Here is a 26,912-nt window from a genome sequence, read left to right as displayed (position 1 = left end):
TATGAAGCATTTTACATGTATAATTTCTGGAGGCTCAAAGTTTTATGCTAAACCTTATAAATTTATGACTCAATTTGCTATATAGTCTTTTTCAACTAACAATGAACCCCTTACATAAATTATATACTATAAGACAGGTAGAATGAATTAACACTTGATCATCCACTCTACACTCCATAAATAGTGACAATTAATGTTGCAGTACCATTTTTATCCAACTGCTCAAATGTTTATCAAGTTCCACTAAAATAAATGAAGGAATGCTTATTAACTATTAATCCCATGACCCAATGTTAATAGTTTATATTAATCACAAAGATAAACTCAATTTTATTGGCAAACTGGGATCATGAGTATATAAGACTTTAAATAGTGAAGCAACAGTAAAACTTTGCACTTCATGATATAACTATACCAAAGAAATGTAAATAACTATCACATTCTAATTGAAAAGTCATATACTTTGCCATCATCCCCTTGAAGGTTTTAACAAATCATTTATCAAATTATTTATTTGTGGATAATAAACATTCATAAAAGTGTGGCATATCCTTAGTTGATATGTTAATATATAAAATGTCTCAACCATAAATATAGTACTATTAAGCCACTTATTAGGCACACTCAAACTCTCTTATATTAGCATCCTTCAATCAATATTGTAAGCATTCATGCTCAAGATGAAAGGATAAATGTAATTAGTGTATACCAAAAGTGGAGGAGTTAGCAAAACATCCTTGAGTTCTATAAATACCTATTTACAGTTTTACATTAGATGAAAGATGATATCAATGACTCTAATAATGTTTACAATGGTGCAGTACAATAAAAAATATAATTAATAAGATATTGCATTTTGCCAGTGAAACACTATGCATTATTCATACACTTCAGTGTAGAAAACCTTAAAACAATTGTAAGCTTGTCAAAATTAATTTGCAAACCTTCATAAGAAATGTAAAACTTAAGATAAGTGGTGTTTTTAGATTTTATAAACTACTTTAACTTCAAACCAACTTTATATAACCAATCCAAACCTTATGTACATCATAAATATGTTCTTCCCACATCACTTTCACTATTTAGTTTATATAAGTACTTAATGATGGTATTTGGTTTGAGTAATGTTTCAGTGACTTTTTAATATATGGATAAAGTTCTTTATAATATGCCAAAGGTGATTCATTAATGATGTTTTGATCCATTCATATAGAAAATAATTTTAAAAATATTGCCAATACCTAAAGGTGAGATTTAACATGGTGAACTAATGGCTTTGCTTTAAACGAGGAAGTGGGTACATGGTCAAAACTGTCATATCATTCAATGGGTGATAGTTGATGTTGAACCAAATCCTTTTATCATACTTCATAAATAAGGTTTATATAGCTAACAATTTCAAACTTTCCAAATAACACCTTTCTTTAACATTTCCTTAATATTGGCTCACCAGATTTTGATCTCTTGTGGTGATTAATACTAAACATGAATCTTGTTTAAATGAACATCTCTAATTAGAAGAAGATTGACATATTGCAATCTTTTCCCTAGAAGACATATGAAAGTCGAAGAAATCAATATCCTTTTTCTTTAGCCAATCAACTATAATACTATAAAGATTATTGAGGGAACATGAGAAGAGCATGAAAAAATGGTAAGAAGTAATAATGAAATCCAAACATCATCCTAAAAATGATAAGTGGCAGTTACTATGAATTGATTAAACCAATAATATATATCATCTTTAAAATTTCCATAGAAAAAATCCAACTAGATTTAAGGATTGGTAAAAGGAGTAGGAGGAAGAGAAGTTGCACCATATGTCATGAATATTGCTATCAATTGTGTTTGAGCAATTATAGCAATTATTACTCCATAAATAAAGGATTTACTTACTGTGAGAGGAGAAAAAATAAAAAAAATAAAAGAAAATCAAAGATCTAGATGATGCTAAAGCTAAATCTAAAGAAAAATCACAAATCTGAACACTCTTAAGAGCCTTACCTCCACCATGCTGCAGACAAGAAAAAACAGCTTCCCTGCTGCCAAGGGCCAGGGAACGTATTTGGAACACTTGAGAGGGTACGGGACAGTCAGGTGCCCACCTTTGTGGTTCCTGTAGAAGCTAGAGAGCTCCTGCAGGGCCAGCCTGGTTGCCTTGCAAAGGTGAACGACGGACATGTCGTGCTCGTGAAGCAGCAGCAAGTTGAGTCAGCGGAGTGACGCACAGCTTGCCAACAAAAAAACGGCACTGATCCGAACGAAGGGCCCAATGTGCTCGATCAGCAGCGCAGGATAACGAGTCAGGTAGAACTTATCCCTGTCTCCAATCTGCCCAGTAGGGCCTCACATACTGCGGGCCTTGCTTGCCTGGGTCACACTTGCTTGCGAATATCCCAACTTTCGCCTCCAAAGCTGTCAATAAAGCCGGCAAATCATGGTGGCCCCCAGTGTTGAGTTCGTTGATAAAGTCCATTCCTGCTTTCCATAACTCGGCGACTTCATCCTTGTAATCGTAATACCGGGAACACTTGACTGCCATCTTCGTGAAGAAGACGATGTCCGAACACGTTCCCGAAGGCCTCGTGAGCAAGCGCTGCCGGAAGCGAGGGCTTCGCGTACACAGGCCTGAAGTTAAGAAACTCGGGCAACGCGCCATCTTTCAGGTTCCCATCTTCGCCCATAGCCTGGAGATTCATGCACACGAACTCGTCATGCAGGAGGGAGCCTGCATCTGGACTTCGCGAGAGCCCAATGCATCCTCATCTTAGATCTAGATAAGCTTCAAAAGAACAGAGTGCAATTTCGTCGTCATCCGAAAGATATGAATCTCCAGGGAGAAGAAAGATATGAAGTCCCCAGGGAGCTTCCGAGAGCCGTTTCCAGCCTCCTCCTTTGCAATCGCCTCCTCTAGCCCACTTCCACCTTGTATCAACGCAGCCTTTAAATCAGTCAACTCATTTGTATGAACATACCAGTTGCTCCAAACCTGACTACTCAAAGTGTCTTTGATAATCACCACCATTGTCACAATTCTATCATCTATCTATAGGACAATCTTATGAGTGCCAAAAGTGAAACAAAACAAATTTTGAGTGCTCTGCCAATTTTTCTGCAACATCATCAACTCCACAAACTCAATCGCAAATATAACTCCAAGTCACAGTCCAGAGGCAACCCCTTCTGGTTGAAGAGCAGTAGTTTGAGAGGAGGAGCTCTCCTGCTTGAGATGCAGGCCCCTTGGAGACAGCAGAGACCCAGGATAAATTTGGGAGGGGCTGAAACAAGTAGCAAGAGTTGGAGCAATAGCAACATTTTGCAACTCCAGGTTAGTTGCCCCTGGCTCAGGCCCAAGCTCGTGCTTCTCCAATAGCTAATGCAGTTGCACAAGCTTCTTCGCTAGCTGAGAAAAGTGACAGATATAAATGCACATTCAAGGCCGCAGCAACAATGTTGAAGAAACAAATGTAAGTTTTATTCATCTCTTTTTCTATTCATGCCCTGAATTGTTCAGTGAGCGTCATGAAACCGCAAATCGGTTCTAAAGAAGATAAATGATGTATAATATTTCATATACTCGCCAGAATATTCTATACTTGTTTGGTCTCATCTCCCCGCGATGTTCTTTCTTTGATGGCGAAGGTAGCGGCGAATGATCGATTTTGCCGGTGTGATTCGGGCGATCCGGTCCAGCGAGAGCGTCGCGCAGCTCCGCGCCATCGATTCTTTCATCGTGAGCAGCAATTGCCACAGCCGGTTCGTCGCCAATCTCCTCGTGGACATGTATGGGAGGCTTTCGTGCGTGGAGCAAGCCCAACTGGTGTTCGATCGCATCCCGGATCCGAATTCCTACTCGTGGAACGCGCTCATCACCGCCTACGTGCGCAACGGGCACTTCGATCGCGCGCGCGCGGCACTCAACATGATGCCGCATCCGGACGCCGTTTCCTGGACCGCCATGGTCAATGGCTACACGCTCGCTGGACACATCGACGAGGCGAAATCCATCTTCGATACCATGCGCCATAGAGATTGTGCGGTGTGGAACTCGATGATAACTGGATTTGCCCAAGCTGGGGATTTGCACAAAGCGAAACAGTTCTTTGATTACATGCCGCAGCATGAGATTCGATCGTGGAATAGATTAATCACTGCGTTCTCAGAAAAGAAGAACACATCAATGGTGCATCAAATATTCCACCAAATGGAAGAACGCGACGTGATATCCTGGACTGCTCTAATTACCGCATTTGCTAATCTGGGGGATTTGATGCAAACCACCAAAACCTTTGATCTCATGCCACAGAGAAACGTGGTAACCTGGACAGCTATGGTAAAAGCTTGCGTAGAGGCTTGTCAACTAGAAAAGGCTCGCGAGGTGTTTATTAAATGCCCCGAGCGGAATGTTGTTACGTGGAATGGCATGGTGCAAGCAAATGCCCAAAAGGGGCATCTTGACCCGGCCATGTCGTTGTTCCGAAAAATGCCTGCCTGGGACGTTTTCACCTGGAACGTAATGATCTCAGCACACGCCGCAAATGCCCATCTCGTGGAAGCGCAGAGTTTCTTCGAGAGCATGCCTCAAAAGGACATGGTTTCATTGAACTGTATGCTCGCGACTTACACGCAGCACGGCCACCTCCACCAAGCTCGAGAGTTGCTGGATCTCATGCCAAACCGGAACGTTGTCTCCTGGAACGCGATGATGACGGCCTACGCTCAAAATGGCCACCACCATCAAGTCGGGGAGCTCTTTCGGAGGCTAAACCTGGACGGAGTCCGGCCAAACGAGGTGACCTTCATCAACTTGCTCGTTGGTTGCGCTCATCTCGGGCTCCTCTCGCAGGGGCGCGACCACTTCGTGTCGATCAAGCCCGTGTATGGCGTTCCTCTCGTGCTGGAGCACTTCTGTTGCATGGTGGACCTGCTGGGACGAGCTAAGTTACTGGAAGAAGCGGAGGAGCTGCTTACCTCGATGCCGTTTAAGCCGGACGTGGCTGCGTGGACGACGCTGCTGAGCGCTTGCTGCAAGCACGGGGATACCGAGCGAGGCGAGCGCGTCGCCCAGAGGATAATGGAGTTGAATGTTACGACTTCCGGGCCGTATATCCTCGTGTCACACGTCTGCCGAGAAGATCCTGCTTTAGATGAATATGAGTAGGAGGAGATGGATGAATGAATTCTACCATTTTCTCCAAGGCTTGTGCTTCTCTGGAGTTGTTTTACACTCCGCTCTGCAAATAAACAAACCAGTGTGAGTGACATATGAGATGAAAGCAGAAAATCGCTACCTGGAGAGGCCGCTTAAGGAACTCTTCCGGCCAGGAGTCTGTTAACTTGTCGTGGAGGCTCCCATGGATGTAAGTCCCCGGAACTTAGGAAGAAGCTTAGTCTTTCTTGCCAAACTTCTCCTTTTGTGAGCGATCAGAGACGCTTCCCACAACCCTGTCGGCCGGAACTGGCTTTGGAGACCGGCGAGGTGGTGTCCTGTGCCTGGGAGATCTCATGGCCCTGCTTTGCTCCTCGATGTATTTCTTCATTCTAGCTGCCCTGCCTTTGTCTCTCTCTTGAAGCACAATGGCCAGCTCCTTCTTGGACGCGATGAGCTTCTTCTCTAGAATGGACATCCTGATCTGGAACCTGAGCTTTTGATCCTTCAGGCGTTGGATCGACTGCTCGGCTGCCAATCCACGCCTTCTCACGTCCTTGCTCTGCTTCAAATACCTCTTGCTGGCGATGGATGCCTCGCTCGTCTTGAACCGGCAAATGGACAGAGAATGCGTCACCTTCTGAAGCACATTGGATACTTCCTGCAAAACTTTGCTCGTTTCCATCAGCTAGAGATCGGGGACAACGCTGGAGATACCGTGATGTTGGACTGGGTTTGATAGTTGGCTGCTTCCAGCTGTTCGTTCTTCGCTAACATTTGCTGAATCTCCTTGTTCTCGGAGTTGATCCGGGTCTGAATCGTTGCCAGCTTTCTCGCCACCCTCTGCAAGAAGAACGCTTCCTCTGCAAAAACGTCTCGCTCCATTTCAAGCTCCTGTTCCCTTGCGAGAAAAAAAGAAATTAAAGGCTGTCTATTCCTGCCACGAGACTACTAGGCACCTTGGTGTGCGTTCCACGGACATCTCTTCGCAAAAGGCAGAGCTCCTCACTTTGGAGCCGGCAAGCCCTTTGCAAGTAGCTGATCCTTGTCTTGAAATCTACGTTGCAGCCAAACAAGCCAGAGAGTTGAAGAGCTTCGATCAAAGGAAATACAATTAACATACCTTGGAGTTTCTCGCGAAGAAACGGTGAGTCGTAATCACTGAGGGCGTCGGCAATTCCTTTCAACTCAAGATCCAATATGTCTCTCTCCAACTTCCTGTAAGTTGGAAGAATCACAGCGAAAGAAAACAAGATGTGATGAAATGACAAAGGAAATGGTACCTATTCTCGTGCTCCACCGCGGAAGCTAGAAGCTTTTGCTTCTTTTGCTGCCTGTTTTGATCCGCCACAAGCTTCTTCAACTCGACAAGCTCTTTGACGAGCGTCTCTCGATCGAGGCCACACCTGGAAGAATCGCTCCCTCTCGACCGGCCGGAAGCTGGAGACCCGGCAGGCATCGGCTTCATCCCCCAAGCCGAGGAATTGAGCGCAAAGGGCTCACCAGCGGTCTGGGGCCGGCTCAAGTTCGCAGACCTCGGCGTGGCGAAGCGATTCCGTGGGGAATAGGGGCTGTTTCGATCCATTCTCTTCCTGGGGCTTGACTGGGGCCTCGCTGGTGCCGTCTGTGGCCTGTGCGAGATCGCGGTAACCCCTGCCGTGTGTGGCCGCGACGGCGCAAACGGCCGCCTCTTGCGAGGGGTGTTTGCCGTCTCCAATCCTCCTCCCAGTGACAGCCCCATGGCGCCGCTTGCGATGGACGCGAGAAATGCCCTACCTCAAGATCGCTGCCATGGCGCTGGGATCCCCCGGCATTGTGATGGAGCCCTTAGCCCTAGCACCACACGAGCCCTAAAATTTAAGTTTTCCCGCTTCAGCCGACAGTGAAGGCAGTTATTTACAAGCGGACCCGTACAACGAGCCAGCAGCCGTACAAATATTTCAGATTTAAATTATTTAATTGTTATTTTAAATATTTTAAGCAGTTGAAAAGGTAAAGTTCTTTATTCAATCTTATTCTTGAAAATTACATAAGAATCATTGCAAAAGCAAGTTTTGATTAAGTTTGCTTGATGAGGTCCCTGAGCTGCTGGATGAGCTTGGGATTGATCTGGAACGCCCTCTCGATGACGGCGTCATAAATGGGAGGATTGGATGCAAACACTGCTTTGGCTACCTGGGTGACACCCGGATTCTGGGAGTTGAATCCCGCAAGAGCAACAGCCGGTGTCTTCCCAACGTTGAGCTGGAAGTGAACGAGACCACGCGGGAACACAAAGAGATCCCCTGGATGCAAAGTTTGAGCGAAGAGTGTGTTGTTGGTGGTGCTCACGAATCCAACATAGAGTGTTCCTTGCTGGAGGAAGAGGAGCTCGGTTCCTCGGGGGTGGACGTGGGGGGGATTGACACCGTATGGAGCATAATCAACCCTCGCAAAAGAGACTCCAAGAGTGTTGATTCCCGGGAATACGCCAACATTTGCATTGGTGACTATGGATCCGAGCTTGTTGTTGGTGTTCCCTGGGTTGCGGAGTCCCTGGAACATGAAATCACTGGCTAGAGTTGCCGCTGCAGGCTTGCAAGTGAATCCATTGACGATGGTGTTGCTGTTTTTGTCGCGGACACAGAAATCCTGGAGGGCATCTTCATCTGATCCATGGACGAAAGCAATGGCACAAATGGCAACCAGACAAATGGCTAACTTGTAAGACATCTTGTATCTTGGCAGTAAGAGTTGAGCTGATTGATCAAAGCTTTTGATATTTTTTTGCTGTGATGCTACTTGATTGACGAAGAATGGAATGAGGAGAAATGTGTTGAGTTTATATAGTAGTTGTCACCGACTGGCAGTGTCAAGCACTCCAGATCTGACTTGGTCAAGCATAAAGATTGAAGGGGACAAAGAAGGATAACACGCTAATTTCACTGACTTGATCAAAACCATAGCATGGATTGTTTCAGTTTGATCGGGTCGTGGTCTCAAACCATTACCAAAAATGAAAGAACCAAACAAATTCTCAAAAATCCAAAAAAATAATAATTAACGAGAGAAATTCTTTAATGCTAATATAATGTGGTGATATTACACCATAAATTTTTTGAGATTTTGCTGGTAGCACGAATATGAATTCGCATTGGATGGAGTCTCCTTCAAAATAAAATGTCAGTTTGAGATAAATGTAAATGGAAATTAGGGCTCTTACACAAATTTAGGGTTCTTCGAGATAGGCGATGGAAGCGGATGTGGCGGCTGCCCATGCCGGGATAGCGCATTTCTCCCACCTCGCCGGCAAATGTGAGAATCTTGGGGCATCCAGCTGATTTTGCCTCGAAATGGCTGCTTTCAATCGATTTGCGCTGTTGGGCGACGATGAGGACGAGGATCCTGTAGCGAAGTACAGCACGGCTGCCACCGCGGCGGCGCCTCCAGCTCCAAGCAAATCCTCGCCCAAGAAGGATCTCCATCATGCAAAGCTTCCTTCCAAGCCTCTTCCTCCGGCCGAATCCGGTAAGTCCTCTTCGATCTGCGAGCTCTAAGCGTTTCCGGAAATTTTCTTACTGCTCCAGTGAGGGCTGAGAAGGAAGCCCAGGCCGGTCGTGGCCGCGGCCGTGGAAGGGCTGGAAGGGGCCGCGAGAATCTCGTGGCTGGAGGAGATTCTGCCAGTGATCGCGACCGTGATCACAGCGATCGTCGCGGAGGAGGCCGAGGGGGCTACTACAACAGGAGCTTTGCTTCCGACGGTGAACGAAGTTTTGATGGTGGGAGAGATCGCCAAGGACGAGGTGGAGGAGGTAGAGGAGGCTTCTATCCTCCAGATGAGCAACGCAGCGGGGGCGCGCCACCGTAAGCTTTTCGATCTGTTTTTTTTTTTTCCCTTCTTCTCTCTCGCTCACTTTGTTTGTTCTTCGTGAAAACTAGAGAGGTTGCTGGGAGCAAGTTTGAGCAAGTTGTAGCTCCTCCTCCGGATGCCTCGCAAGAGACTGACAAGAACACCGAAGACAAAAAAGAGGAAGCACCGGAAGAAAAAGTAAGTTTACTCTTTCCTTGTGTTTTTTACGAAGGAGATGGCGTGTGAATGGAAATGGTTTTTTCAGGAGATGACACTGGATGAGTATGAGAAGATAGTGCAGGAGCGGCGCAAGAGCATCGGGGGTCACCAGAAAGCCGAGGAACGCAAAGTGGAAGCCGACAGTGAGCTCAGAGCGATGCAGCTAGTGGACAAGAAGAACGATGCCGACGTCTTTATCAAACTGGTCTGGCGATCTTTTGTTAACATTTACCAGGATCTCGTGATCTCTAACACAATCTTCCAAAACGCACAGGGATCTGACAAAGATAAGCTCAAGAAGAAGGACGCGGCCGAAAGAGACGAGAAATCTAAGAAGGTGCGCTGTTTCTTCCCTTTGTTCTTGTCGATATCAACAATCGATTCTTCTTTAACACAGGCAATCAATATCAACGAGTTCCTGAGACCAGCTGATGGAAGCCCTCGCGGTGGAAGAGGGCGAGGACGAGGGGGTGGATTCCAATCGCCCTCTGGAGCTCGCTACTCGGCCGCTGGAGGAGGAGACGCTCTAAGCCCGAGCATCAACAGCCCCCAAGAGTTTCCACAGCTGGGAAAGAACTTCGTATCTTAATGTAACTTCCATCTTTTCCATCAGACAAGTACATATAGAATCTTCCTGCATTGATTCCATTCTAAAGTTTGTGGACACAAGCGATTAAGCTTACTTTGACGATCGGGGACCAATGCTGTGACCACGATTGGGAAGCTCTGGTGTGGTCTGGAAGAGCTTGGGATTCTCAACAATAACCACGTTAGTGGCAGTGATTTCATGTTCCAGGGACTCAGGGATCCTGGGAACACCAAGTACAAGCATCGTCACCAATGCAAATGTTGATGTCTTCCCAGGAATCAACACTCTTAGAGTTTCCTTTGCAAGGACAGGCTCGATAGGGTGTCAATCCAGCCTGAGCAACCAAGTTCCTCTTTGTCCAGCAAGGAACACACTATTTGCTCAAACTTTGAGGGCTGGAACTTTGATGCATCCTAGGTTGCAAAAGTTCTCTTTGTATTAAATCGTACATTCTAGATCATGGAGCAGCTCAATTTGTTTTCTGCTTAAATCTTGGTATTATTCAAAATTTGATGGGTTTAATTCATATCTTTCCATAAAGCAAGATCGAAGGTATAAGATGATTGTTGATTTCTATAGTGTTAAGAGAATCTATACTGGAGTCTCGTACTTATACAGGTCCAGATTGCACTAACGTGGCAAGTTCTCTACTTGACCAAAAGACACCCAAGATGAGAAAACTTCATCAATACTAAATCACCTTGTTGATAATTCCACACTGAACTTGTGCATGGTAAGACTCATAAGCATTTAGAGGCTTCTTCTCCCATTTCTTAGTATAAAGTGTTTTTTAATGTGAGTCTCCAAATTTTGGGAGCTCAAGAAGCACATTGTAGAGTGCACGGACAGTTATAGGAATATATTGTCATTGTGGATTTATTGCCTTTCTAAAGGCCAAGCCATGATCTCCATCCACAACCAGGTGCTCCAAGGCTGGGTATTGCCCTTGATTGCGACACTAAAGGCCAAGCTGTGATCTCTTTCTGCTCAATGTGCTCAACTTGATTGGGATCTCCAAGGTTAGTCTCTTTAAATCACCTGCTCTTTATCCCAAGAAACTCGAGATTAGCCTTAAAAAAAAAGAACTAGGCCTAAGTGCAAGAAACTTAGTGGCCAACAGGTTTATGCAAAAAGTTCTAAAGTCATTCTAATGTCCACAAATCTAGGCTTCTGAGCAGCAATCTAATTTTATTCCACTGCAATCTGCATGCATAGACCAGTAAAACAGAAACAAAACAAGCAATTTGGGAACAAACCAAGACTTTGGAAGGAAGGTTGTTAGTGTTATTAAATGCACTTATGCTGCCCAAGAAGGGGGAATAGTCTAACTCACTTTAGTTGGCCTACACTACATGGTTAATTGTGTGGCAAACTTTTCCAAGAATGTAAAAGCACAAAGTTAATAGGAATATTAGAGTTTTATAGTGATTTCCTATTAGGATATATATAGCATTTGAGTGAGTCCCTAGAATATTCCACTATTAGAATATTCTAGGGGTGTGAAGGATATTCTGGGAGGGGGGTATAAACCCCTTTCTTCCCATTGCTAGGGTTTTAGAGAGTTCATACAAGAGATATATTTTGAGCAGAATTTTAGAGTATGAAAGAGTGTTCTCCACACTGTTGAGAGGCTCCCCTCTCAACACATCCTCAATGCAAAAGGACAGGCTCTGGAATCCCAAAAAGTGTCACAGTTGACACTAGCTAGACCACAATGATACCATATCAAAGTTTAAGATGCTAGAGTGCAACATGATCGGCCTTTTTCATCCCATTTGGACAGTCTCACCCTTGGGCTCCTCCTCTATCTACTATAACTGGTCACACTTGTTTGAGCTCCAAGATCAGTTAAGATTCTATATATTTTACAAATGCCGAGGTGGAGAGTAGAAATGTAGTGGCAGCTTTGGGGAATGACTTTTTTGCTTTAGATTAAGGTGGGGGAACATAAGAGGACACTTTACATACTCCTTTCATGAAGTTGGAGGTGTTAGATATGGTTTTTCCCAGCTTTTGCTCACCATCTTTCATCGAGACTTGTGATGCCAACATGAACACCACCTTGGGAGTAGAGGAGGCACCTCTTGAGCACGTGGAGAGTCAAGACCAGCCCATAGATATATAGTTGTGGACACCAAATGAGATCCCTGCTCTTTGATATGAGAAAGCATTGTGGGCATTTGCATCAACATATGGAGAGGGACATTTTGTTTTCTCTTAGAGATCATATCCACCATACTATCTATGATGTTGTGCTTACTTTTTCTTTACAAGAAATCCTCCATAACACATGTACTTTATTGTGTGACCTTATGAGTTTGAATATTTACATATCAACAATGATTTAAAGCTTGTTTTCAGTTGCAATACCTTCTCTAGACCTTTGGAGGCCTCTTCCGGGTCCTCAACACTCACATACAACAGCTGAATGAGACCTATACATACGCAAAGCTCCCATAGTTGATGCTTGCAAAAGGTGGCAGTAGTGGCAGATTTATTCCTACAGCAATTTAGTTTTTTTCTCTAGCCTTTCCAGCACCTAGAGGTGACACCAGCCCATAAGATCCCAGTCGAAGCATCACCCAATGCAATCATGGCATCTTCTGTGGCCAACACCATAGAACCCATCCACTAGATACACAATGACTTACACCACATTCTAGACTTTAGAGGCACTTCATTGTAGCATACACAAAGTAGAGTTCCAAGTTTCCACTCAAGCTCACAGTGATCCATCTTGACATAGCAACACAACATCCAACTCTGGAGGGTGACACAGCTAGCTTCACTGGCATCTTTGGCCTCCTTCAGAATGCTCTTCATCCACCTGGAACATGTTACAACACAGTGACATTCAGCAGCTCCTAGCATCACCTCCAACTTCTCTCGCAATCACTTTTTTTCTCTCTTATTTGTTTTCTTTGTTTTTCTTTTTTTTCTTTGCTTTTACTTTTTTCTACTTGTCTTTCTAAGACTTGTAATCTTATGTAGCAAGCTCAGGATTGCATTTTAGTCTTGAGGTGGCATCAACTTCAATCGTCTTGGAGCTTATTCATTTCCCGGCTTTCTCCCATAGTTTCCAGGCTTTTCTTTACATCAGATCCATCCACACATCATTACCATCATTTTGAGTCACTCAAAATCACTATCTGATCATTCTTGAATTCATTACATCTTTATCCATCATTTACTACATTTGCCCAAATCACTTTTCTCCACTTATCTCATCATGAATACATCCATTTAGGGACATCTTTACATCACATTATTTACCATACTCATATCAAGTAAATGTAATAAGAAGTATACTGCCTTTTCTTTTTTAACTCCCCTTTTCTCTTAATTCCTTGTTCTACTTCTTTCTAGCACTTAGGTGACATTACAATAGTAGGCAAGTTTTAGGCATGATAAGATATAGGAAATTAGTTGTACTTTGAGAGTTCAAGCTAATGGGATAGGGTAAGGTAGCTCTTCAAATCCTGGCAAGTTAGCAATCTAATTAAAACCATGAGTTATAGCTGGATTTAAAAGGGATTGAAGCTGATGTAGCTTTTGAAGAAGGATCTTTAAAAACATAAGTGTGATACTTGGTTGCTTAAAAAATTTTGGCCAATCTTTGCCAAAATGAGAGGATAAAGAATGACAAGGACGTTGTAGATAAGGAAGTTGTGGACATTGATTATACTTTTACAGCACTAAATCTTCATGAAACTAGAGATGGTTTATCAAAGCAGACATGGTCTGAAATATTAGAACCTTGGATATGTCTAAAAATGAAATTATCATTGGAATTATTGGAGGACAGTTTATTCTTTATATCATTATTATTTAATTTTGCTAGTAAAACATTTTATCTTTCATTTCTATCTTACATATGACATTAAAGTCTCCTGCTAAAAAGTATATATAATAAAAAATTAATAAAAATATCATTTGAGTATTTTAGTTGTAAATGAGCAAAAGTTATTTTATAAAATGATAAAGATGATTTTTACTTGATGGAAATGGAAATTTTAAAGTTCCAATGTTGGGGCAAAAAGTTCTTATACATTCTTATGGCATGTTTTCAGTTTTACCTTTTATCTTTTCTATATTTTATATTTTTTCATCTTCTTTGACAGATTAGTGGGTTGAAGTGATAAAAGTGTCTTTTAGAATGATAAAAATTGTTATTAATGTTACAAATATGTTTGATAAGCATCCATAACCTTTAATGAGAGATCTAGTACTTATTCAGGTAGGCCTTTTATTTTATATCTCCAAATGGATATAATAAGTTTTGATAGGATTGAGGAGAGTGTTCCATAGAATTTAAGATTTAATAAGATTTTTCTCTTGAATTTTAGAGGAATTTACTCTTTAAAGCAAAAAAAAAAGTTTTTGAAAATTTCTTACTTCTTGAATTCTATTTTTGACATCTACACAAGCTTGAACTTTGATCCTATAGCTCCAAGTCCATCCTACCATTCAACACTAATACTCTTAGAGATATTTTAGCTCTCCAAATCTTAGTCATCTAATTAAGATCTTGAGTTTTAAATGGATGTAGAAGTGATAAGTTTCTAGTATGTAGAGAGGAAGAAGAAGAATTTGAATAGGTGTGCATGGCAGTGAAGAATAGAGAGAGTATGCTCACATTAGTGTGGTTTGAAGACAAATTTAAATTATAGTGTATCAAGGTCTTTTGGTAGATTCCTAAGATGCATGATCTCTTAATGGGTGGTGAGTGTATTTGGGATGGGCAACTAATCTAGAAAGAGGTCATGATCAGGTGGAATAACACTTCTCTATTGCAGCCTATTGTGTTTCAAATTAACTAAGCTAAAAGAATAGAGTAGCATCTATAACTCAATCAAGGTTAACTAAAAATCAAAATTCTTAGTTTCTAGTACATCTAATGACATTGATGACAATTATACTATTATGAACGTTCTTTCTTTTTTCTTTTTACTTATGCTTGAGGATGGGAATGTAGATAAAAGTATCTAGTAATGGAATAGTTTTATAAGAAGAAATAAGACAGTAGAACTTAGCCTATTGTAAGATATAGCCCATTGATGGTATTATAAGCTCTTGAATTTAAACTTCCCAAGATGTCATCTAACTTAATACTATTGATGCTTAACCCTAAGTATCCTAATACTCTTAATCAATTGAAAAAAATGGTGCACTTTTATTCATATGCCTTTTCCCTTTATATTTAATCCTTTATGAATCATTTCTCAAGTCGTTCTCTTTAGTTATTTATAGGTACAACACATGAATATATAGGATTTTCTTCCCTTTGGCCATAGTGGCATCTCTAATAATAGCTAGGGATTCTTAGTGACAAATACTGCTCTTGTTGGTGCCAACACTACTCCCATGTTTTAATCCATAGTCTACAAAAAATAAAATAAAAAATAAAAATTAAATGAAATTTAATAAACTAAAATATTTGGAAAGAGTCATGAGTAAGCATTGGAGAGCATAAGAATATGGTTAGTTTGTTTAAACTTAGTCATATTCTACAAATATCTCTATAGGCTTATCTTAGAGAACATAACTTCAACTTGGGGTTTGTATCATAACATTACTTTATATATATATATATATATATATATATTTAAGTTTAAGTTTTTTTATATGCAATTTAGCATTCTTGAAATCAAAATGCTTTGGCAATAGCCCAAATTAGCATTGTGAACTATGAAATGATTTACTTTAGTGATAAGACACTCATGCAACTAAATTTAAAGCATAGTGAATAGTTTAAGAATCTAAATGTCCAAATCATCTACTGAAAACTTGTAGAAAATCTTTGGTGTAGTGTTGCTACAGTTTTATTGCAGGTGTGAGAGAGAATTCAGTGAAGAGCTAATTGCAACAGTTTGCTGCTGTGGTTGCAGAATGACAAAGGGTTTTTGATGTTATTGATCTTGTGCTAGTATAGTAATCTTTGATCTCTAGAACAAGCTAATGAACACACAAGTTGATTAGAAACTAACTTGAAACTTTTGATCCTTAAAAACGTTTATAATAGTGGTCATGAGTAAAGATAAGCTTGACATCATTAAAATACTCCAAATCTTGAGTAAATGAATATGCATTAATGATAGGCTAGAATACAATAGAGATAGGGATAGGGGTCAAGTGCTATCTCTCCCCCTTAACTACTCCTATATGGTGGCAACCATCACTTTTTCATGAGTCTTGATTGTCAAGATCGTAATCTTGAGTGTCAAGCTCATAATCCTAACTATCAAGAAAATGCTCAAATGCATACTTAATTTGCTATACTTCATCTACCACCAAAATGCTATGACAGCTGGGGATTGTAATGCATTGTGCTTTTAGAAAAGATGCTAAGTAACATTGTGTGGGATTTTTGAGGTAGGGCTGGACTCTTGCTAGAAATCCAATAGATATAATTAGGTAAGTTGTAGATGTAAGCTATGGAAATTTAGAAATTCTTAATGTATAAATAAAGAAATATCAGCAACATGGCCTCAAATTCTAAAACTAAATCTAATTTTATAGCTATTATCCATATTATATATATATTTGATAGTATTATTTTATTATTAAAAATAAATCTTAATCCTACCATTAAATTATATGTTTTAGAAAATAAAGTTAAATATTTAATTTATAGTATCTTATAGACTTGAATGTCAATGATATCAATTTCTATTTTCAAATTGTTATGAATTTGATTATATAAACCAATTAGAATATAATCTATGGGAAGCACACAAGCTGCTGGATTTGCTCCCCCCAAGACACATTTAGCACAATCTATTAAAGATGATAGTAATGTGGTGTAGGACTAGGTACAGAGTGAGGACATTTTCCAACTCAAATTCAGATTAGTTGTGAGAGAAACTCAATCCAATTTAGAGCTTAAGTTGATTAATACCTCCTTATACTCAAGGTAAAGAGTGATTATTTTGGCAAAAGAGGGGCCTATGGCACCAATGTGCTTTGTGATAATAGGGAATGGTGTTAGGTTATAAAGTGTGATTAGTGACTGAATTAAACTGAAAAGAAAACTGTTAAGTAACAAATAGACAACAATCTAGAAAAAAAATTACTATATAAATATATATATATAAAAATATATATAAATAAATAAATAAATAAATAAATAAATATATATATATATATATATATTTATAATGTAAAATTACCTCTTAAAAGTGCTCTTTAAATTTTGTTTGGAGACCCTTCGTTTTATACTTTGGTTAGTGTGTTTTACTCCTAAAGCTTTTTAATTTTTTTAGTAAGGAAACATCAAGTTGGAGATGTTTTGAGGGTGAGTGATCCCTCTTTACTTAGCTATTCAAAATCATATTTTTATGGCTCTCAAACTTCATTATAACAATCATCCTTTTAAGCCAAATTTGCTTATAATGGTGGAGATGTAGAAGTATGGAATAAAGTTGAGGTCTTGTGCAAATAAAACAAATGAGTTCTCTTTTCTAATGATTGTTGAGTTTTAAAACATTATTGTAAATAAGGTTTATATTAGTTCTAAATAAATAAATTATGATTAAATTCTGATCACTTTACAACAGTTTGATTAATTTCTTAGAATATACTTAGATATTCTAAAAATATTTATTCCACCCCACCCCTTCTAAAGCAAACCAAAAACTCATATATATTATTAGTATAAGTACTTTTTAGTCACATGTACATATTAGTGTGGAGTTCATTTCATCATAGACACAATATCTTGGTATTTCTACCATGACATCACCAATATCTACCATCCTTAATCTTCTCCCCAAAATTATTGAGTTTTCAAGTGTCCTGGGAATTAAGCTTTCCAATGGATTTATATAATTTGAACTTATCTCATATATCAAAGGTGAGCTTAACTGATAGCATTGGTCTGAATATGAACTGTCGTATCTGCGATCATATATTCTCCCTCTTGGAGTTAATCTTCTGTTTAGATTGAATGTCCTTGTAATATTATTTCCAGAGACAACTATGTTTCCAATATAATAAGAACAACTAGTATCATAAACTTCAACTTTTAATGAACAGAAATCAAGGCATTGTCCTTGAACAGTTAATCCACTTTGAAATTCATTACGGAAAGCTTCCTTAGAAACAGAACCTCCTGTTGTTTGTCCAAAATAATATGAAAAATCTTCATAAATACCAATTGTAATAGGATAGCTTGATATGCAAGCTCCAGAACTTGCTTCATTTACTTTGATATTATAAGAACACTAAGCAAAGAAAATTTTAGAACTCAAGAAAATAAAATGAAATATTTAACATAATCACCTGTCTTGAACACTGTGGACAAATTATTCTCCTTGGAAAACTTACAGGTGCTACATATAAGCACATATCAGGGATAGTAACATTAACTTGGTTTCTAATGCTAACTATTTTAGTGCCATTAGGAGGTGATTGAGATAAAACAGATAATGGAATAAGAAAGAGAGCCAAAACTATTTGTAACATTTTTAGTCGATGATCTAAGGCATAAGGCTTAGATTATTTATAGATGAATTTTAGTTGTTCAGATTTTCTACTTCTGAATCGTATCAAAAAATTATAGCTTTACCTAAATAAATTTGAAAAATGCATACACAAAAGCTTGAAATTATTCACATAATTCACCAAATACTACTGTCAACTAGTCATATTATAACCTACCTTCCTCTATGAGTGTGTAAACAGCTCTAACTATATTTACAATAGTTATCTAAATCTTTTTAATGTGGTTTTTGTGCTCAAAAGAGCTAGTTATTTTAAATCTAGCTCTCTAGTCATTGTAGGCAGTGGCATATCATTCTTGTAGGCTATATGACATCTAGAATAACATTAGTGGCTCAACTCTATTGGAGCTTGTTATCAAGAGGAGGGGAGATGACAAAAAATATTAAAACAATGAAGAAAAAAAAACATTGGATTATATTAAACATTTGGAGTATAAATTCCTCAAAATATACTTTTATAAAGGCTTTGAAAACTAATCTAGAGCTAATCTAGAAACCTAATAAATCATGAATCTATGCTTATTCCAGATGCCTTTTCATGTGCATAATAGGTCTTGAGTACAAATCCCATAACTTGAAATATATGTAAGCCACAAATTTTTCCTTTCTAATTTGCTAGCTTACTTCGTTTATCTGACCATCATGGTTTTAGCCTTATTTAAGTTTCTTCGCTAAAGTTCCCGCCTATTATACTAGCTTTTACTTGGTCTTACTTGATTTCAGCAACTCACTACATGAGCAACGAAATTTTAACCATCCATCCATAGATTCCAAAATTCTTTCCCAATCCCTCTCCTCGAGTTAGATTGAACTTAAGGTTTAGCTACACTCCCCATAAGCATAAGTAGCCAAGCACACCAAACCTCCGAATTCTTAACATCCCTTGGTACAACAAAATTTGATCATGGGACCCTCTAAATCCCAAGTTTTAGGTGCAACACATGCTTCGGGACACCAAGGGGAAACACTGTGGCCTAACGGCCCGATATGGGTACCCCTACTCCCCCACTTCCATCCTAAAGGGAAAGCCCAAGCCCCTAGGAAGGGTGAGGACCAATAAGCCGCAAGATACTCAAGTGAAGCACCCACTCCTCATGAGCCGAGAGCACCGCAATCAATTTCCCTTTCGGGAGTGGGAGCTGCTCTTGAGCACTTCCTTGAGTGGCCCCTTTAGCACCACCTGAGTCCATACTCACTCCCACCCAAGGCCCCTTAACCCTAGTCTCAACCTCAAGTTAATTTGGAAACACTACTAGAGAGTTCATTCAAGACTAGTTCCTAGACCTCACTATCTCTACTATACTTTTGGAACCCCCTGCAACACCCTCTCCCCCTCCTTTGGGAGACACACACTTTGGGCTTTCACCCCACGACCTATATTAGTATTCGGACTCAGTCTTGAACTCGATCTCAGATTCGACCTTGGACTTAATCTCATACTCGATCTCGGACTTGATCTTTGACCCAACCTTGGACTCTATCTCGGACTTGGTCTCAGACTCGGTCTCGGACCCAATCTCAGATCTCAGACTCGGTCTTGAACTGGGTCTTGGATTCGATCTCGGACTTGGTCTCGAACTCAGTCTCAGAGTCAGTCTCGGACTCAATCTTGGACTCGGTCTCATTTGATGAACTCTTTATCATTTTGGTCATGCTTTTGGGGATCCTTTAGCCTTTGACACCTCAAGGAGTTGGTTCCTTACAACTCCACCACCCATAAAAGAAGTTTGATGCCCACATCGAACATTTTCTTTTTAATCTTACGACTTGTTGATTATGTCTTCGGGGGCATCCCCCCACTTAGTAGTGTGCTTAAATTAGCCTCCCCGACTAAGAGCCCATGACAACGGAGTATAGGTGTCCTTATACCCCTCATCTCACCACGCCCTAGTATAGGGTTGGGACTTGAACCCAACCTTGCTTTACTAGAGGGTTGGGACTCGAACCCAACCTCCATAGAATACGTCTATGGATTCAACATCCCTGCAGGGAGTCGAGCATAGTTCCCTATGCCTAATCAATTTAGCTAACCCATCCTAATTAACTTACCTTCAGTGTGCCTTTGGCTCCTAACATATAACATTGCTCAATTTCTTAAATAGATTTTTTAATTAAATTTTGCATAAGTATATAGAGTTCTATTTTGCAAAAACTCCTCCAATCTTGCACATTTGCTAAGTTCTCCTCCGGTTCCCATATTGCTTTGCAATATAGAAATCCTTTCCACTTCACATGGACTCCTTCACCTTGCGTTTTTATCCCTTACTCTTGTGCGCATTGAGGATGACATTGACTTCGTATTCTTTTTCCCCTTGGATAACCTCAAGTGAATGTCTTACTTGGTTTTTGCGAAGCGGATCCTCAAAATACAGCTTGAGTAAGTTCACGTGGAACGTAAAGTGCACCTTCCCCATCTCCTGAGGAAGTTAGAGGCAATAAGCCATCTTACCAATTTGAGCCTCAATATCATAAGGCTTTATGAACCTACTTAAGGAACTCAAGATCAATTCATTTCCAAAAATACATGCATTTTACCTTTGGGTCAACTTTTGGCTGATCCTATTTCGTAACCTTAGGTTCTTGGTGTTTAGCGACCCTTTATCCCTAGGTTGGAACTCTACATCTCAGCGCTTCTAGTTTCATATTTAGTTTGCCTTTGTTAAGCCCGTTCCAAAGAATCCCTCACTAAATTCCAAATGTTAAGTCTTTCCACCGTGAATGCCTCCACTACAGGTAACTCTCCATGGTACTCGGCCATGCTGAGTTCCACAGGCCCTTCAATAGCTCGCCCATTGATGACTTCCCATGGACTCACCCTAATACTTGAATTTGTTAAGTTGTTATAGCATATTTCCACAAGTCCCAAATGACTTATCCAATCAGTTTGGTCTCCGGAGATATAGCATCACAAATAATCCTCCAACTGCTTATTCACCCTTTCCGTTTGTCCATCTCTTAAGAAGTGTTAGTGCCATCAAACTTAACTTAATACTCCATACCTGTTTGTGGGTGATAGGCTGTGTTGAATTTCAACTTGGTGCGATATTATTCCAAGAGAGTTTTCCAGAACCTATTGGTGAAAATCTTATCTTGATCTGAGATGATCTCTTATGGCCTTCCCCGCACTCAAACCACTTGTTCGAAAAACAACTTCACCACACCTTCTGCATCCACTTCCGTTGTGGTGAGTATGAAATATACCATCTTCAAAAACCAGTCCACCACCACAAATATCGCATCTAACCCCTCACTTGAGGGGAATCCCGTAATGAAGTTCATCGTAAGACATTTCCACGGACGATCTAGAATTGGAAGGTTTTGTAACAAGCCCCCACTAGCCTTAGTCATGGCTTTAACCTATTGACATGTTGGACATGTCTTTATATAGTCTTGGACGTCTTTAGCCATATTTAGCCAGTGATACTTCTTTTTAAGTAAGCCTATCGTCTTGGGCACTCTGCCATGTCTTGCAAGAGGTCCATCATGACACTCTTCTAAGACTACCTTCTTTAGTTCCCCTTCTGGAACATACAGCCTCGTTTGTTTATAATAGATGAGTCTATTGCATTCTGCATAACCTGTTTTCTCTTTTATTGATAACTCACCTCTCTAGTGAGCATCCCGCACTTCTTGGTTCTTTAGCAACACTTCTTGTGCTAAACCATCATTTTCATATGCTATCCATATATCATCCCAAAACATTGTTGTCACTCTAAATATCACCAACTTTAAACTTGCCTTTCGACTTAGAGCACCTGCCACAATGTTACTTGTCTCAGTTTTATACAGAATCTCGCAATTGAACTCAGCCAAAGCTTTGGCCCACCGCCCTTGTTTTCTTCTTAGGTCAAGCTGTGACAAGATGTTTTGTTGCCACATTATCCGTGTAAACTTAGAAGTGCCTCCCAAGGTAGTGTTGCCACTCCTTGAGCTCCTTGACCACCGCAAATAATTCTTTCTCATGGGCAAGCCACTTTTGCTAAGCTTTATCCAACTTCTTCAAGAAGAACACTACTAGATAGTTGTTCTGCTTCAAAATTGTACCCAATACAAAGTCTGAAGCATCCGTTTTTACTTCGAAGTCTTTACCAAAGTCTAATAATGCCAACACAGGAGTTTTACTCAACTTCCCTTTTAGGTGGACAAATGCTGCCTCACATTCTACTGTCCATACCATTTTCCCTTTTCCCATTTGGTCCGTTAAGGGTAAGGTTACTCTCGAATAGTGTTTGATAAACTTTTGGCAATAGTTGTATAGCCCCAAGAACGTCCTCAACTTATGTACATTCGATGGTTGCTCCCATTCCTGGATTGCTTGAACCTTCTCAGGGTCCACCTTAAGCCCGTTTTTGCCCACCACATGCCCGAGAAACTTTACCTCTTGTTGAGCAAAGTCATATTTGCTCTCTTTAGCATACAACTTGTGTTCCCTTAGTTTCTCAAACACCTTTGTCAAGTGTGCGGCATGCTCCTCTAGCGTCTTGCTATAGATTAGGATGTTGTCAATATAAATGACCGCGAAGTGATCTAGATAGGGTACAAAAATGTGGTTCATTAACACCAAAAATATTCTTGGCATATTGCACAGCCCAAAGGACATCATTAAAAACTCAAAGCTCCTATACCTTGTTTAATAGGTTGTTTTCTCGACATCTTCCTCTGCTATCTTGATCTGGTAATATTTTGACCTTAGGTCAATACTCGAAAAGTATTTTACTTTTTCCAACCTATCGAATAAGTCCTCAATCCTTGGTAAAGGGTACTTATTCTTCTTTGTATATTTATTGAGCAATCGGTAATCTATGCACATGCGCATAGATCCATCTTTTTTTTTCACAAATAACACCAACACCCCATATGGCAATTTGCTCAACCTAACATACCTTTTATCCACCAACTTTTCCAGTTGGTGCTTGAGCTCCTTGAAATCCTTTTCGTTCAAATGATAGGGGGGACGAACCACCGCCTTAGCACCCTCGACCAACTCAATTTTATATTCTATTGGTCATGTGGGGGGTAATCTCGCTGGTAGCTCCTTTGACATAGTATTTTGAAATTAATCCAACACCTACTAGATCACTAAAGGTACTTCTTTTATTCCCGTCTTTTTGTCACTCCTCACCGAGAGTAAACACAAAAATGCTGTCTTGGTTCCTTTAGTGAGTTGTCCTCTTGTGGACACCAGGTTCAAGAAGGAGTCTTTACCCTTACATTGCCCTACCTTTAGATCTTGGGCCTCCAGGCATTTGCCAGTACCATAAGGTTCCTACCTTGTCCATATAGGGCTACCACAAATCGATTGAACCAATCCATCCCGAAGATCACATCAAATCCCATCATGTCCAACACGATAAAGTCCATGTTTACTTTCCATGTCTCTACTTCGACTCTTGTTTATCGAAGTACCTCATTGATGCTTTAGCTATCTTGAACAAACTCTATAGTCCTTGGTTCATCCAGCTTCTGCACTATTAGTCCGGCTTGCCGGACTATGTCTGCAATCACAAAATTATCTAAAGCACTAGGATCTTAACAAAGTTATTTCCGAGCTTCCCTTGGAGGGTTAGTAAATGTCGCGAATGACTCTTTATGTAATAAGTAACTTTGAGCTAAGGACTGGATCACACACCTCAGTTTGGTTTTCACCCGACTTAATGGCGATATTGACTTTGGCCTTCTTTGGGGTAAGGACATTCTCTTGAAAAGTGTCTTGCTTCACCGCAGTTGAAATATATATTGTTTCCCATGCTACTAACTGACTTAACCTTTTTATCCATGGGTTTGTCCTTTTTCGCTTGACTCCCCCATGTACTTGCTTACTAGCCACCGAATGTGCCTTTTTGAAACCTTAAGGACTCATTCTTAGAGAAACTCTTCTTGAATTTCCCTTTGCCATATGTCCCTCTTGGTTTGGCTCCTTTGCTGAACATGGATCCCAACCCCATTGTGTTCCCTTTCACAGGTTATCATCGAAATACACATTAATAGTTGCATTCAATACTTCCTTATAATTGGTCAAGTTCCAATGCATCACCTTGCCTCGAGCCCAAATTTGCAAGCCTGATATGAAGGCATGAAACACATCATATCACCCATATCCGTAACAAGTGTCCTCTTTGTCATAAACGCATTCACATACTCTTGAATAGTTTTGGTCTCCTTCAACTTACTCAGCTCATCCCTTAGGTGCAAAGTAGCATTCGGAGGAACGTAAGTCACACAGATCCTCACCTTCATCATTTCCCAAGTGGCCACTGGTCCTTTATTGGTCTCTATTTTTCTCCACCAAAACTTGGCATTATTTGCCAAGTATAGTTTTGCACATGGGACCTTCTTCAAGCTTGGTAACCACAATGCTCGAAAGTAATTTTCCATATCGTAAAACCAATCTTTCACCACCTTATAATCATTCACTCCCTTGAATATTAGTGGGGGTTTTGGTTTGTATTTGGGAACTGCTTGAGGGATTGATTCCACTTTGGTTTGTTCAACCTTGTTCGGTTCCACTTTAGTCCCTGCCGAAGGGTCCACGCCTTCTGCACTGCCAACATCTGCAGTCTTTTGTTTTTTCTTCCCTTTCTTGTCATGCTTTAGCTTGCATACGAGAGTCTCCAACAGGGCATTGGTCTATGCCAATTGTCCTTCTAGAACATTTAATCAAGCCTTGGACAACTGAAACTCACCACCGGACTCCTGTTTAGAAGTTTCCTCACTAAAGTCCTCCTCATGCAAGAATTCCTCATCCATAGCTTTTTGTTCGACTGGAGGCTCTAGCTCTAAAAGAGGTTTTGTCTCTGCCTTAGTTCTTTTATGCCCTGCTTTTGCCATCTCCCAGCAATCCACCTCTATCCTTCACTAGAACTGAGAAAAAGGCTCCAATACCAAATTATACCCCATAAATTTTTCCTTTCCAATTTGCTAGTTTACCTTGTCTATCCGACCACCACAGCCTTGGCCTTAGTTAAGTTCCCTTGTGAAGGTTCCCGCCTATTGTACCAACTCTTACTTGGCCCTACTTGGTTTCAACAACTCACTACACGAGATGGAGTATTAACCATCCATCCACGGATTCCTAAATTCTCTTTCAATCCCCCTCTTCGAGTTAGACTGGATTTAAGGTTCAATTACATTCTTTGCAAACACAAGTAGCCAAGCACACCAAGCCTCTAGATTCCTAACATCCCTTGGTATAACAAAATTTGATCATGGGACCCTCTAAATTCCAAGTTTTGGGTGCAACACTTGCTTCGGGACATCAGAGGAAAACACCATGGCCTAACGGCCCGATATGGGTACCCCTACTCCTCCACTTCTATCCCAAAAGGAAGGCCCAAGCCCCTAGGAAGAGCAAGGACCAATGAGCTGCAAGGTACTCAAGTGGGGCACCATTCCACATGAGCCGGGAGCGCAGTAGACAGTTTCCCTTCCGGGAGTGGGAGCTACTCTTGAGCACTTCCTTGGGTGGCCCCTCCAGCACCACCCGAATCCATACTCACTCCCACCCAAGGCCCCTCAACCCTAGTCTCAACACCACTGGAGAGTTCCTTCAAAACTGGTTCCTGGACCTCACTATCCCTATTATACTTTTGAAACCCCCTACAACACCCCCTCCCCCCCCCCTCTCCCTTGGGAGACACACGCTTTGGGCTTTCACCACCCAACTTGTATTAGTATTCGGACTCGGTCTCGGACTTGATCTCGGTTTCGAACTCAGTCTTGAACTCGATCTCAGAGTCGGTCTCGGGCTCGATCTCAGACATAGTTTTGAACTCGGTCTCAGAGTCAATCTTGGACTTGATCTCGAATTTGATCTCATCCAATAAACTCTTTATCATTTTAGTTATGCTTTCAAGGATCCTTTAGCTTTTGACACCTCAAGGAGTTAGTTCCTTATAGTATGGGGTTCGCTTCCTACAATAATCAATGGATGGTAAATACATGACATTATTCCCTTCTAGGATGTCAAGACTCATGCAGCAACTAAAATGATGTAAAGCAAAATTTAAGTGGATATTTGCAATCAACTTAGAAGCATGAGCAAAATGAGAAGTAGGCTCTTAAGTATGATCACTAGGAGGATACCCAAGCTAATCAACTAAATAATAAAGTTTATGATCCTAATACTTCAAGTCAAGGATAGCAAGAACCTTAAACTTTTACTTGCCAATAATAATATTTAGAGGAGGAAGGGTGTGTGGTCATCTAATAACAATAAAGAAGTTAAACATTTGATCCAATTGAAGAAGGACAAGGTTGGTGAGAATGATCAATAGCACAATAATGAGTAGCTTGTGTATGAGAAAGGTGATGGTAAACTTTCTCATGAAGAGAATCCATGGCAATAACATGAGCAACAACAAATATAGTTATAAGATCAAGTGCTGAAAGAAAATGAATATAATTAATAAGGATGAAGGCTATAGTTGACAAAGAATGGAGAATGATATATTAAATAGTGTTAAGAATTATTATCAACAAACTTAGTAGAAGGAAGGAGATCAACTCAATTATCTTATTTATGGGAAATAAAACATCAAAAATACTACTCAAGAGTTTGAATAATATGCTTTAATTAAGGATGTTGAGAAGTTGATAATTTGAGGATGTTAAGGAATTGACAATTTG

At 40.5% G+C, this 26,912-nt stretch overlaps 4 protein-coding genes across 4 annotated transcripts; 2 read left to right on the top strand and 2 right to left on the bottom strand.

Annotated features, from left to right (window-relative positions):
* Positions 1–3,652: 3,652 nt before the first annotated feature.
* On the top strand, positions 3,653–5,161 carry LOC112341731 (pentatricopeptide repeat-containing protein At4g02750-like). Its single transcript, XM_024662336.1, has one exon. The coding sequence runs from the start codon at positions 3,653–3,655 to the stop codon at positions 5,159–5,161; it is 1,509 nt and encodes a 502-aa protein (XP_024518104.1).
* Positions 5,162–5,818: 657 nt separating this feature from the next.
* On the bottom strand, positions 5,819–6,605 carry LOC9638590. The gene is made up of 2 exons (XM_024662395.1): positions 6,109–6,605; positions 5,819–6,043 (listed from the first exon to the last, which is right to left on the bottom strand). Exons 1-2 carry the CDS (start codon positions 6,268–6,270, stop codon positions 5,834–5,836), a joined length of 372 nt encoding a protein of 123 aa, XP_024518163.1. The 5' UTR covers positions 6,271–6,605; the 3' UTR covers positions 5,819–5,833.
* A 602-nt stretch (positions 6,606–7,207) lies between these two features.
* Positions 7,208–7,861, bottom strand: LOC112341730 (germin-like protein subfamily 1 member 18). The gene has a single exon (XM_024662335.1). The coding sequence runs from the start codon at positions 7,859–7,861 to the stop codon at positions 7,208–7,210; it is 654 nt and encodes a 217-aa protein (XP_024518103.1).
* Positions 7,862–8,355: 494 nt separating this feature from the next.
* On the top strand, positions 8,356–9,845 carry LOC9638589 (RGG repeats nuclear RNA binding protein A). The gene is made up of 6 exons (XM_002988527.2): positions 8,356–8,656; positions 8,716–8,992; positions 9,068–9,176; positions 9,244–9,402; positions 9,472–9,534; positions 9,595–9,845. Exons 1-6 carry the CDS (start codon positions 8,482–8,484, stop codon positions 9,784–9,786), a joined length of 975 nt encoding a protein of 324 aa, XP_002988573.1. The 5' UTR covers positions 8,356–8,481; the 3' UTR covers positions 9,787–9,845.
* The last annotated feature ends 17,067 nt before the right edge of the window (positions 9,846–26,912 follow it).

The sequence above is a fragment of the Selaginella moellendorffii genome, unplaced genomic scaffold (genome assembly GCF_000143415.4).
Source record: "Selaginella moellendorffii unplaced genomic scaffold, v1.0 SELMOscaffold_89, whole genome shotgun sequence".
Classification (NCBI taxonomy): Eukaryota; Viridiplantae; Streptophyta; class Lycopodiopsida; order Selaginellales; family Selaginellaceae; genus Selaginella; species Selaginella moellendorffii.
The sequence above is the reverse complement of the archived record's forward strand: the minus strand, read 5'-3'. Positions and strand labels throughout refer to the sequence as shown.